This window comes from Benincasa hispida, chromosome 11 (assembly GCF_027475165.1).
Source record: "Benincasa hispida cultivar pf3 chromosome 11, pf3_genome.v1.1, whole genome shotgun sequence".
Classification (NCBI taxonomy): domain Eukaryota; kingdom Viridiplantae; phylum Streptophyta; class Magnoliopsida; order Cucurbitales; family Cucurbitaceae; genus Benincasa; species Benincasa hispida.
Window position 1 is genome coordinate 84,059,155 of NC_143488.1, and position 14,677 is coordinate 84,073,831.

The following is a 14,677-nucleotide window of genomic DNA, read 5'->3' on the forward strand; positions in this document are numbered from 1 at the left end:
TTTTTTGTGCATTTTTTCAACAATATATGAGAATGTCGGTTTCTTTTTCTCCGTAATTTGCTGTGACCTAACTCTTACTATTGGTACTTTATGTAGGTTAGCTCGGTAGAGGAGAGCAACAAGGCTTTTCTTATGCTCAACGAGATTATAGTCGCATTAAAAAGTGTAAGAGCTACTTTTGAAAATGCTTATATTTTCCTACTAAATTTGGAATGGGACTCTACGACACGTTTCACAGTTTTATATGGCACTGAAACTTGTGTGTGGGTCATCTCACATTAAACATTATTCAAATATTAGTTTAAGGTTTTTTTTAAAATAATAATAATAATAATAATAATAATAATTAAAACTCAGCCCTCACCCACCTAATGGTGAATACAAAAGGACTCGATTTGAAAGAAATCATGGAGTATTCCGAGTTTCTTATCTTTTTTATCATGAGAGATTGGATTCAACTCATTTTAAAGCTTCTAGTTGGTGTTCTCTTTCAAAGCTATTTGGCGGTTTCAATGCAAGATATTTGTGGAAGCTAGGATTTTTTTTTTTTTTTATTTCTCCTGTTTAGTGTCTTGTTCAGCTTTGTTACTGTTACTTTTTGTTTGTTGTTGTTATACTAAATTGTAGCATTGTCATTAACTCATTTTGTAATCTAATATTTCATAGGATGAAATTTTTGGTTCAGATGTGCACTTGTTGTATTCTCTTATGTGCTCATGTAATATCTTGAGAGATATTTGGCCTGTTAATGTGTCGGATGTCATTTATGTTGTGACGTAGGCAGAGGAAGGCAGCAGGAAAGCAGCTTATGACATTCTTCATTGTATCAGTTGCAGCCTAAAAGATTTGTCTCATACAAACTCTGATGCACATAAAAAATTTGTGGCCATGGTAAGTGCATATAATCTTTCCTTAGAATTTTAATTAATTAATTTATTTATGGAATCCATTTATATATCAGTGCCAGATATGTGTTTTTTGGGATGGGATGAGGAGAAAATTAAAGACCATCTTTAGGATGTTATTTTATATTAGTCCTAGTATCTAAAGTCTTTTTTTTTTTTTTTGGTAATTCAGTTTCTATTTCGAGGACCAATTGAAAATCCTTTTTTGTCACCTCATGGTCTTTTGTTGCGTATTATATATTCTCATTAAATTAATAGTCTTGTTTCTTTGAAAAAAAAATAATTTTAGTAGCAAAAGTCTTGTTTCTACCGGTTCTCCAAAATCCTACAAGTTTTATGGCAACTAAATGTTTTAGGGTATGAAGGCCATTAAAGATTCCTAAGTTACCTTGTTACTAATTGGAATATGATTGGGCCGTTTTGTATATCCTTTGATTTATTTTATTCATCAATGAATTCATTTCTTATTAAAAAAAAAAAAAAAAATTCTAGTTTAGTTGAATAGTTTTTGAATTTGAATAGTGTCGATTATGTTCATTCATATTAAAAAAGAAAAACAAGTATTGAAAATCAATGCAACTTTTTAAAAATTATTTTTAGGGAGCAATTTAATGCCAGGATCTTCTAACGGAATCTTAATGGTTTATAACTCCGGTTTAATTATTATGACAAGTTCTTTTATGGTTGACTCTCACTGTAAGTCTGTTTCATTCCAATGCTTTCCTTGCTCATGAGCTAGCGACTTTACAATATTCAGATATTGGGCTATCTGTCTGGTGCATCTCCTCACGTAAAGAGTGGAGCAATCTCTGCACTCTCAGTGCTGGTCTATGAAGACGCAGATATATGTCTTTCAATCCCTGATCTTGTGCCTTCCCTCTTATCTTTGCTACGAGGAAAGGCTATAGAAGTTATAAAAGTATGCATCTTAACTTTGGATTCTAATTTTTATTCATTTTAATCTCGGAGATAACAAGTTGACCTTATTCATTTAATAGGCAGTGCTAGGGTTTGTGAAAGTTCTAGTTTCTTCCTTGCAAGCTAAGCTTCTTCAGAGCATCATTTCTGATATTCTTACAGCGACTCTACCTTGGTCGTCTGTCTCAAGGCATCATTTTAGATCGAAGGTAACCTTCAAATATTGCAATAGAAACTTTCGGAATAAGTATTTGTATGAATAACAGTGACATCCCAAATTTCAGGTAATTCTAAATTATTTATCTCGTATTATTTAGAATTATATTCTGGATTTTTGGAGTTGAAAATTTAATTGAAAAGTAAATTTATTCAAATTATTTGATAAAAGATTTGGACCATTGGATAAAAATTTGGAAGTTTGGTTTAAGATCCATGAAAGATTGGAATTTTAGGGGAAAGGTATTATGTTTTAGCTAATATTTAGATTAGTTGTTAATATGGATTAAGTAGTGATTAATTAGTATTTTAGAATTAATTAGTTAATTGTCTTATTTTTATGTAAGACTATATATAGCCACTTTTGGGCTGTAATTAGAAGCTTTTGATCATCATTTCAATAAAACTTTAGTTCTTTAGAGAGCATTCTCTCATTTTAGGGATGAATTTCCCTTGTTTGGCCATGGATTTAGCCTAAATATCTTTTCCGCTGCATCGATTGGTATCAGAGCTTCAGATGACATTCCTGAGCAAAAGCAAAATCATAGATGGCGATCTTCCAAGCACATCAACGGTGGACTGCCGGATTTGCTTCTCCAAGGTATGTTCAATACACTTCACCACCATCACCACTTCCATATTCATCATTCCACCACAGCCATAGCCATGTTCATTACTGTTCTACCACAACCAAACAACCTAAACCACTTCCACATTCTTCATCCTGCCACTACCACCGTATTCATCAATATCACCCTTCATCCAACCCATCCAACCACCCTAAACAAAAAACAAAATATGGCCACTATCACACCTAGTCATCATATTTTGTAGCTTAAAAAAGAGCCAAACAAGTAGATGTTTTCTGTGAAAATTTTGCAAAATATAAGGCTAGAGACAAAAGATTATGAAGCTGAAGATGAAGCAGAAGACAATTATGATGAAGATAGCGACATTGATGTAATTGAAGAAAAAGAATTTACAGAGATAGAATCACATACTGGTTGGCGTCCATGGATGATTAAAGAGGAAATCAGAAAAGTAGAAAAGGCAGAAAAAGAAGAAGAAATCGAAGGTGGAGAATGTGTGAATCTATTGACTGGGGGATCAGAACCTCCTGTCATCGAGCAAAAACCCAACACAACCATCGATTTCTCTAGAGGAGCTCGGAGTTTAATGTTGCCGGCTTTTTATGTAGTCAACACTGGAGCTTCGTCATCGGAGGGAGAAGTTACCATCATGGTCACAGTGTTGTCGAAGGAGCTCATCCTTTCGGAAGGTGAAGCGTCTTCGGATGAGGTCGAACGGAAGAACAAATCATCGCCAGCTACCGAAGCTGTGTTGGAGGTGGAGAAATTCGCTGCAAAAGCTTCATCGGAGGAGGAATGATCAAAGAAGATGGAAGAAAGGAAAATTTGTTGGCGGCCACAGTTTTTCTCGATGAAGAAGGAAACAAGATAAAGACTTGGGCAGACTTGGTATTTTACACCAAAGCCCTGAACCTAAGTGACATGTTGAGAACACCATCCTTGGGCCCTTTGATGGGCCTCTCTTCACCTTTAGACTTTATGGACTCAAATCAAAATGCTCAATTTAAATTCAAAAGACATTTCAATTTGAAAAGGTTGTTTTTATAGAGCATGATGTTAATTCAAATTTGGATTTTGATTCCAATTTGAATTTGGGAAATTTTGCGCCAAGATTTTTCAATTAGTATGTTTTAGTTAATATTCAGATTAGTTGTTAATATGGATTAAGTAGTGGTTTGAGATTGTGGTCTTTGGATACATCAGGAAGGTGCACGGTTAAATCCTTGTCAAAATATGTGATTGCTTCTTCTTCGATTGATAAGGTGTGTTGCAAAGCTCTTTGGAAATCAAAGAGTCCCAAAAGAATTAATATTTTGGCATGGATTCTTCTTTATGTTCCCTTAATTGCTCATCCACTTTGCAACAAGCTACAGAACAAACTTCTATCACCCTCGATTTATCCTCTTTGCTTAGCCAGTGGAGAAGATATGCAACATTTGTTTCTTTATTGTTCCTAATCAAGAAATTGTTAGTGGAAATCATTTTCTTGCTTTGGTGTGCAATGGGTTTTTGGGAATACAGCTAGATACAATTTTCTCCATTTGTTGGTCGGTCATTCTCTTGTCTTTAGAGCTCAGATACTATGGTCAAATGCAATTAAAGCTTTGATTTATGAGATTTTGTTTGAACGTAACAAGAGAGTTTTCTATGATAAGTCTAAAGATTGGCCTGATAGATGGGGGGTTAGCCCGCCTCTTAGCTTCTTCTTGGAGTTCACAATCCAAGCTTTTGAAGATTATTCCATCTAGGATATTTGTCTTAATTGGAATGCATTTTTATTTTCTATGTAATCAAGCAAATATTCCATCTAGGATATTTGTCTTAATCAAGCAATTTAGTATTTTTGTAATCTCTGAATCCATGTACTCGTATAGGAAATGATGAGGGTGTTAACATAGCTGAGATGTCTAGGTGCACTTATTAATCCTCTGCTTTTAATTGTCTTGGTTTAGTATTTTGTCTCATCGTATTTGAGCTATTGCTCTTTTCATTATATCAATGAATAGTTCTGTTTCCATTAAAAAAAAAAATAGATTAAGTACTTTAGTTCTTTAGAGAGCATTCTCTCATCTTAGGGATGGATTTCCCTTGCTTGACCATGGATTTGGTCTAATACCCCGACCCGTTGGATCATATATGAATATATATTGAAAGTAGAAGAAGGAGAAGACACAATATTTACATGGAAAACCCTAGAATAGGGAGAAAAACCATGATAGAAGAGTTCTTTTTTATTATTATTTTTCTTATGTCATACAAGAGAGGGCGTGGTTATAAATAGACTTGTAAGAAACCCTAATACAGAATATGGTAAAGTAAAAATACCAAAATGCCCTCAGGGCTAATACATAATATCCCTTTATTTTCAACACTGCCCCTCAAGTTGGGGCGTAAATATCAATAAGACCTAACTGCTAACACAAGAATCAAAGCTTTGCCCGAATAATCCTTTGGTGAGAATATTAGCAACTAGACTAGAGGGAATGTACAAGATACAGATACTGCCACTGTCCAACCTTTTTTTGATGAAGTGTCTATTGATTTCCATATGTTTTGTTCTATCATGTTGAACCGGATTATTGGCTATGCTTATTGCTGCTTTGTTATCACAATAAAGCTTCATAGGAAGATCACTATCTTGATGGAGATCAGACAGAACTTTCTTCAACCAGATTTCTTCATATATTTCCAGACTTGTAGCTCTGTATTTCGCTTCTAGCAACCACACTTGCTTCTTACTTCTCCAAATAACAAGATTACCCCACACAAAGGTACAGTACCTAGACGTCGATCTTCTGTCTATAACAGATCTTGTCCAATCAGAATCGGTGTACGCCTCAATACATCGTCCGTTGGTTTTCTTAAACATCAGACCCTTACCTAGAGTAGTTTTCAAATATCTCAGGATTCAATTTACAGCCTTTATACCTTCTTCGTAAGGTGCCTGCATAAACTGACGAACCACATTGACGGCGTAGGATATATCTAGTCTAGTATGGGATAAGTACATCAAATTTCCCACTAGATGCTGATATCTTTCTTCATTGAGAAGTACTTGTTAACAATCTCCCAGCGTAGCGTTGAGTTCTACAGGAGTATCAACAGGTTTACATCTAGTCATACCTGTATCTTTCAATAAATCAAGTGTATATTTTCGTTGAGAAACATAGATCTCCTCTCTTGATCTTGCCACTTCCATTCCTAGAAAATACCTTAATCTCCTAAGGTCTTTAATCTCAAACTCCTCAGTCATTTTTTTCTTCAACTTGATAATCTCAACAGTAGCATCCCCTAACAGAACAATATCGTCTACGTACACAATAAGAACAACAATCTTCCCTAATACTGGCCTTTTTGTGAACAAGGTGTGATCAGAATGTCCCTAAGTATATCCTTGGGACTCAACAAAGGTAATGAACCTGTCAAACCAAGCTCTCAGAGATTGTTTCAAAGCAAGGTAACTTCCTGAGTTTACACACCTGGTGGTCAAATTGAGTTTCAAAACCAGGAGGATGACTCATATACATCTCTTCCTCTAATTCTCCATTTAGAAACACATTATTTACATTGAGTTGATGGAGAGGCCAATCTTTGTTAACGGCCACTGAAAGGAGAACTTGAACCGTGTTTAGCTTCGCTACAGGAGAAAAAGTCTCTGAGTAGTCTATTCCAAAAGTCTGGGTAAACCCTTTAGCAACCAATCTGGCCTTGTACCTGTCAAGAGTTCCATCAAACTTATATTTTATGGTGAACACCCACTTGTACCCAACTGTCTTGTACCCTTTAGGAAGAGCAACACGATCCCGTGTATTGTTCTTCTCAAGAGCTCTCATCTCTTCCATGATTGCAGCCTTTCATTCAAGAACCTCCATTGCCACATGTATATTGTTTGGTATTGTTACTGGATCCAGACTTGTAGTGAGAGCCACATGTATACTGTTTCCATACTGCAGCATTCCATTCAGGAACCTCCATTTCCATATGTATACTGGTTGGTATTGTTACAGTATCCAGACTTGTAGTGAGAGCCTTGAACTCAGAAGATAAATTACTCTAAGATAGAAAGCTATGGATGAGATACTTAGTACACAACCTAGTACCCTTCCTCAACGCATTGGGTAGATCAAGAGAGGCATCATATCTCTCTTTTTGTCAAATCCCTCATCAGTAAGAAGATACTCAGTTCCCTGTGGCGGAGTTTCATCCTCGGTGCTTCTTCCAAAGACTCACCCCTACCTGCAACTTTGTCAGTTTTTGGAGTTATCACATCAATTTTGTCACTTCCAATCACATCCACATCACACACATCACCCTCGATACAAGCATCAGTATCACTAGAAGTTTTGTTATTCTCACTCACATCACGTATATCACCCTCACCATAAACATCAATATCAGGAACATGAATACCTTGATCTGGTGCTGGATTCAATTCATGGACCGTAGCTGGAGATGCAACAGGTGGCACGGTTTCCTTTCTGAGATTCTTCCTGCAGTACGTTATCCAAGGAACCTGTTTAGTAGGTAGGACAATATCGTTTGTACCCAAGATAGGTTCAGGAAGCAAGTCCGGAGGAATTGAAGATGCGAACCAATTAGTCTCTTCATTAGTATTCTCCCCCTGAAGAAGATTGATGAGAAAGAAAGGTTTATCCTAAAAAAATGTGACATCCATAGAGACAGAATACTTTCGTGAAGATGGATGGTAACATATATACCCTCGTTGGTGAAGTGGATGCCCGACAAAGACACATTTCTGAGCACGAGGGATAAATTTAGTGCGATTTGGACCATGAGTATGGACATAGGCAATGCACCTAAACACACAAAGAGGAACATCGGGAATAAGACGTGTGGTTGGGTATGACTCTTTGAAGCACTCGAGGAGTCTAAAATTGGAGAACACGGGAAGGCATTCGATTGATAAGATGTATTGCAGTCAAAACAACGTCCCCCAACAAGTACGAAGGAAGGGAAGTATGAGGGACCGTGCAACCTCAACTAGGTGAGGATTTTTCCGTTCAGCCACCTCATTTTGTTGAGGAGTATACGCACGACCGTTGAGGTTTTAGCATTAAACTGAGTTTCTATAGTCACTGCCAAGGATGCCGATTTTAGCATTAAACTGAGTTAAAAACGGGGTGAATTTAGGATGCCGATTTTAGGATGTCACTGCAGTGACTATTGATAAATTCTTTAGAAGCCAAAAATTTATGGAATGTGTTAAAAAAACTCACGACCGTTGTCACTGCCAAGGATGCCGATTTTAGCATTAAACTGAGTTTCTATAGTCATAAAACTATTGGAATATCATTGATACTTCTAATTTATCAGTGAGGAGGAACACCTAAGTAAGACGAGTGTGATTATTGATAAGACGAACCACCGCTTCCCAGAAGTAATGGTGTTTGAGGGACCCCAAACATCACTATGGATAAGAGAAAAAGGTTGAGATAGTTTGTAAGAATGGGATCGAAAAGAGACCTGATGTTGTTTAGCACGAATACACACATCACACGACAATGAAGAGAAATCAACATTATGGAATAAATGAGGAAATAAATATTTCATATATTGAAAACTTGGGTGACCAAGATGAAAATGCCATAACATATAATCCTTTTCAGAAGTTGAAAAACAAGAAGATAATAAACTAGTCCTATAACAGTCCCTAAAGGAAGCATCTGCATTAAGGAAATAAGGCTCCTATCATGTTGGACAGTGTCGATCGTCATCCCTGAGCTCAGGTCCTGAAAGGAAACAGTATTAGGTGAGAATACAACTCGACAATCCAAATCTCTAGTAATCTTACTAATAGAAAGTAAGTTGTATGATATTTTCGGGACATGTAAAACATCCTGTAAGGTCAAACCCTCAACAGGAGAGAGATGACCCTTTCCTGCAACAGGAGCAAAGGATCCATCTACAATCCGAATTCTCTCATTTCTAGCACTCGGATGATATGAAAGGAATTGATCAGACGAGCCAGTCAAATGATCTGTAGCTCCTAAATCAAGAATCCACGGTCTTTACCATTATTGCTAAGAAAGCTGAAGGACTGAAACGTACCTGACTGAGCAACAACACTGACTCCGACAGTACCAGGGTCATTCTGGTTATTCACCAGAGGTTGAGACTGAGAAGCACCATTTTTTGAATCACTCACAAGTGCTCGGCCAGAATTTGGCTTGTCGTTTGAATGACGACGTCTACTATTTGGATGACGACCATGTAACTTCCAGCACTGATTCTTAGTATGCCAAGGCTTCTTGCAATGTTCACATACGGGAGGAGGTCTATTATTCTGCTTGTCACCATAGATGACTTTGCACTAAATGCAACAAAATCTATGGAAGAAACAATGAGATTGTTCATGGCTCGATCTATCCTCCTCTAAACAAATCTCAAAGCAGACTTTCATGAGGAAAGGTATCGGTCTCTGTCTCAGTATTCTACTGCACACAGTATCAAACCTGGAATTCAATCCAGCCAGGAAATCATAAATACGATCAATTTCCTCAATTTTCTAATACTGAACTCCACCACACTGACAGTCCCAGACAATTTCCTGACACCAATCCATTGTCTGCCAAAGTATAGACAATTTGTTGAAATAGGACGTCACATCCATCGTTCCTTGTTTGCAATCATGGACCTGTTTACGCGAAGTGTATAATCGTGATGCGTTCTGCGTCTTGGAATATAACTTTTGTACTGCATCCCAAATATCCCGAGCAGTTGCAGCATAAGGTAAAGGTTTTCCTATGTGTGGTTCCATACTGTTAGTTAACAACGAACGAAGTAAAAAGTCTTTTCCCTTCCAAATGTGCTCTTAAGGTTCACCGAGTCTTGGTCTCGGTATCTCACCAGTTAAATACCCAAACTTGTGATGCCCCTCAAGGGCCATCTTGATAGACTGAGACCATGAGTAGTTCTGACCATTTAGCTTTTCCCCTGCAATAACTCCTACAAAATTTTCCATTGAACCAGACAAAAAACTTGTAGGTAAAGCAGGGAAAGTAGTCACTAGATTCTCTGAATACACCGGTAGACTGGAAGCAAGATCTGAGTTAACAGGGTGTGATTGGATGTTTGTGGTTGTCCCAAGAATTGCCTAAGAGCTGCAATCTGTTGTTGAAGATTAGCAAACTGTTGTTGGACCTCCATTGGTGATAGATTCATTTGACCCATAGCACCATGACTCCCCAGAAGTGATTGCCCATGGCTGGTCGTGGCTGATAGAATGGGTTGCTGTCCACGGTGAAGAGATGAAGACTCCCCACCTTAGTTTCAAAAACATGCCTCTGGTTGTCACTACCCGTGCAACTGAATGATGCTCGAGTTACCTACATGAGGAGCACCTGTGATTGGGTGGCCAACAAAAAGAAGACCGGCGCAGTCGTTCGGGTGGCTCAGCTGGTTCGAAATGCCGGACTGTTCACGGAAGGGGCAGCGCCGTTGCTTGGGTGGCTTGGTTGGCTCGGAAACGTTGGGGCGCTCACGACAGGGGTAGTCAGGCCTGTCAACGGCCATGCCTCGGTCGAAGAAAGATGCAGCCTAAGGATCGGGAGGGCCGTCTGATTTTCATCGGTTGAACTTGTCAGCAGCGGGTCGTCAGCTTGAGGAGGATCAGGACTATTCGAAGATACCGATCCACGACCTCTTGCACAACGGCGGTGTGGATCCTGTTGGCAGTGGCAGCGCCACTTGTTTCAGCAGAGATGGTGTTGTCGACTGTTGTTGTTGGTGAAGATTGAGAGACCAAGGTTGGTTTTCGTCAACGACGACTAGGGTTTCTTCACCATGCTCTGATACCATATTGAAAGTAGAAAAAGGAGAAGACATAATATTTACGTAGAAAACCCTAGAAAAGGGAGAAAAAAACCACGATAGAAGAGTTCTTTTTTATTATTATTTTTCTTATGTCAAATACGAGAGAGAACATAGGTATAAATAGACTTGTAAGGAACCCTAATACAAAATATAGTAAAGTAAAAAGACCAAAATGCCCTTAGGGCTAATATATAACAGCCCTTTATTTTCAACAATATATACTAACTTTATTAAGTTATTTTAGTTAAAAATATTAACTCTGAATATATTTTAGATTTGGAAGTCTAGCGTTTGGTTTAAGATCCTAGTTTTTTTAACTTAAGTTTATGTATATATAAACTCAAACCCTAAAATAACTTCATAAAATTAATATATATATTCATATTTATATACCTTTCCTCCTAAAATTCCAAATCTTTCATGGATCTTAAACCAAACTTCCAAACTTTTATCGAATAATCCAAATCTTTTCACTTAATTTGAATAAATTTACTTATCTTACTAATTAAATTTTCAACTTCAAAAATTCAGAATATAATTCCAAATAACTCAAGATAAATAATTTAGAATTACCTGAAATTTGGGATGTCACATTAACTATACAGTATACAATTCTATCAGTTTCCTTTCTTTGTTGTTCCATCTTTTTCCCCTCTCTAGACGCTCATAATTCTTGTTAATTATCCTCACAATATCTTCATATACATGTTCATTTTGCATAAAGGTCACAGTGATTTTGGAGATTCTCATACGAAAATGTGGTTATGCTGCAATCGAGGGTGTTACTCCTGAAAAGTACAAGGCTTTCATCAAACCTCTTGGGGAGGTGAATTTCTCGATTCTTATGTAGTTTTACTGCCTAAACTTTTGATAACTGCAGTTTTAATCTGACTAAAAGTTTTGTTTATTGGATTCATAGGCATCGTTGGATAATCTCTTGTTGTTGGCCACCTATTTAGTATCTTAACATTTGTAACTGAAACTGTAACATGTTCCAATCAATTCATACTCGAAAATAGTTCACTGTTGGGCATAAATAGATATTGTAGGATACGAACATGATCTCAAGTATTTGCCTGCTAAATGTATTTTTTCGAAGGGAGAAGTAAAACAGAAAATACTTGTAAGTGCAAACTTCTGAATTACCCCTAAACTTGTTTTATCCATATGCTCGTCTAATTGCAGAAACGCCATAACAAGACCAATTCCAAGGATGCTGGTGATGCTAATGCAGATGTTGCAGATTCATCTACTAATGGGTCTATATCATTTGTTTCAAGCAAACTTGTTTTCGATTTGTTGTATATACATGTACTTATTATGTCTATTCTTACTTTTCATTTTCAGGGCAACGGATAAGCAACAGGACGGGCTGGATTCTCGTTCCAAGAAAAGTGAATCGGGTCATCACAGGAAAAGGAAGTGGGAAAAACCTTCTGGTTTGATCGGGAGCAAAACTGATGATACTTTCACTGAGGATGGTGGTAGATCTAAGATGAGAAAAAGAGTTGCAACCTCCAATAATAAGAGGAATTTGATGGTGGATGGTTTTGGAGACGGTCGCAGAACAAAATTTTCAAGGCGTGGTGCTCCTAGAAAAGATGGAAAGAGAGGGATTGAACATGGAAACAAGCATCAGAAAGAAAGATTTGGAGTTCGTAGACCTTTTAAAGCTTCAAAATCTAATCACAAGAACTCCTCTAGTAGATGATGGGGATCTTATTAGTCGGATATCTTTGAAGGGAAAAACTGTTATTGCAAGCTAGAAGATCCACATCGCACGAGCCCCTGCATTGCTTGTTAAAGTCACCTGGATGTTCCTCTGTTTTCAGGAAGATGTAACTGGGAATGCAACGAAAACGAATTCAATACGAGCAAAGCAGGTCCTTTTTTTAGGATCCTTTACAAGAAGGAACTTCAATGCCAACCTCTAAATGTCTCCATGGTGGTGGTGGCGGTGGTGGTGGTGAATTAATCAGCTTAACACTGTGACGATTCTCCAAGGCTACTCTTTTCTTTTTAAATTATTGCATCACAAGTGATAGGTGAGAATCCAAACCTTCACTTCAAAATAGAAAAGTATACATGTCTTATGTTTAATCATGTTCAAGAAGCGTGAGGTTAGTTTACTTATATTGTAAGACATTTAAGATGTTCTCTATAGTACTGATTTGTTATACAAAGTAGCAGCTTTGGAGATTTCAGTTCAAACAAAATATTAAAACGGCTCAAGAGATTGGTTCGACCTTCAAATTTAAATCCATGGAACAGGCTATTTTGATGAAAGAAAAATAAAAGTAAAATATTGCATATATACCTATTCGAAGAACAAAATATTTATCTATATGATGTTCAAAAATTAATTCAATATTGTTTATTTTTTCCTTTACAAAATTGTCCTGAGCATAATAAATGAATAACTACGGTTAACTTGTCAAGTACCATGATTTTAATCGGTGATTGTTATAGTTGACTCAGTTTGTATTACAAGTCACTGATCATCAATCTGTGTTATTTCTTTAATAAATATTATGTTGAATAATATTATTGAAACCCAAAAGAAAAAATTTTAGCAAGTCAATCAATTGGCAAAATCTTAGTAATGACTATTCTGACGGTAATATTAACGAATTGAACACTTCTAAATATTATTGTTTGCATGTTTTTGATGACTAATGGAACTTGTCATGAACTTTATATTTTGGTTAGATTATAAGGTTAGTCACTTTCATGTGTATCTAATAGATATCTAAACTTTTACTTTTATGTCCAATATTTCCTTCAAATTTTAATTTTATTTCTGATAGGTTTCTACAAAATTAAAAAAACTAAAAAAATTTATTAGAGGATGTCTATGAAATAATTTGTAATTTTAGAAGCTTAAGAATTAAATATACACAAACCTCAAAGTTTAAAGACTAAATTTATAGTTACCTAAATATTATTTGCATTGTATGTGTTTTGTTGATCATGAGTGGAACTCTTTCACTACTTTTTATTTTGGTTAAATTATAAGGTTAGTTCTTAACTTTGAAATTTATATCCATTTAGTTTCTAAACTTTCAAATATATCCAATAGGAACCTAAATTCTTACTTTTATGTCTAATAAGTCATTAAAATTTCAATTATATTTATAATAGATCCCTACAAAATTTAAAATTTTATTGAAAATAATTTGTTATTCTAGAAGTCCTAAAACTAAATAGATTCGAAAACCTCAAATTTCAGAGACTTAATTCTATAATTCAAAACCTCTTGTTTCCAATTGCCTTTTTTTTTTTTCCTCTTTTGGGTTTAGTCTACTGGAACAAAATTCAAGGTGCATGGAATCATGGACTGATAATCAATTTAGATGAAATTTATGTTTATACGGTGAAATTCAACTTTAAATCCAAAAATAATGTTATTCTAATAGGTATTGACAAATAAGATTGAGAGGAAAATAATGATAAAAATAGGGTTGAGGAATTGTAGACCTCGTACACGATCTTGGATATCTTCCATAATCGTGTACCGATCCACGATTCCCCAACCCTATTTTTGTCATAATTTTTTCTCTTATTTTTTTCATTACTTATTAAAATAACATTAAAAAAACAACATTTGTACAATGGTCTAATTTGTTGGGCAATGTGTACTATGGAAGTATATATGAACTATTATTGAAACTGTGAATGAAAATAATAATTCGAGAAACTGGATTCGAAGAGTTCCTTCTTTGACACCGATTAAGCTAGTAAGTTAAAGCGGGTAAATACTTAAAAACTGTAAACCAATAAATACCACCCTCTTTAGTTTAACTAGTGTTACCATTTAATTTGTGGAGTTATATAAATATCACATTTTGAAGTGAATGTAATTCAATTGACATATCGATGTGTTAGCAATCAAGAAGTCTATAGTTTGAATAACTCTAAAGATTCATTGAAAAAATAATTAATTAATTAAAAAAAAATCATATCAAGCAGAAAGATTGGATGTCCCCAAAACCATAGATTTCACAAGTGAAAAATGAGCTTATTTGGAAATCAGTATAAGAGAGAGCCCTTGCATTTAGACATTGTTTCTTATTTAGGGTGTGTTTGGTATGTGATAAAAGTAGAGAGTTGAGTTGAGTTGATAATTATTATATGGAGAGTTAAATTATCTGGGGAGTTAAATTGTCCGTGTTTGTTGTGCAGAGTTGAGTTGAGTTGGTAATTATTGTCTGTATT

The 14,677-nt window shown here is 35.9% G+C and overlaps 1 protein-coding gene across 3 annotated transcripts in view; it reads left to right on the forward strand.

Annotated features, from left to right (window-relative positions):
• Window positions 1-12,715, forward strand: part of LOC120091675 (ARM repeat superfamily protein) — a 63,689-nt gene extending 50,974 nt beyond the window's left edge. The window contains exons 12-19 of one of the 3 annotated variants that reach the window (XR_016524552.1): window positions 97-165; window positions 781-891; window positions 1,645-1,824; window positions 1,904-2,032; window positions 2,549-2,640; window positions 11,187-11,288; window positions 11,648-11,721; window positions 11,810-12,715. Coding sequence is in view for 2 of the 3 variants with exons in the window: in XM_090307168.1 (XP_090163294.1) it covers window positions 97-165; window positions 781-891; window positions 1,645-1,824; window positions 1,904-2,032; window positions 11,187-11,288; window positions 11,648-11,721; window positions 11,810-12,173 (1,029 nt within the window). In the remaining variant the exon portion in view is untranslated. The remainder of the gene's footprint in view (window positions 1-96; window positions 166-780; window positions 892-1,644; window positions 1,825-1,903; window positions 2,033-2,548; window positions 2,641-11,186; window positions 11,289-11,647; window positions 11,722-11,809) is intronic. The other 2 variants (XM_039049781.2, XM_090307168.1) reach the window with 2 other exon arrangements.
• The last annotated feature ends 1,962 nt before the right edge of the window (window positions 12,716-14,677 follow it).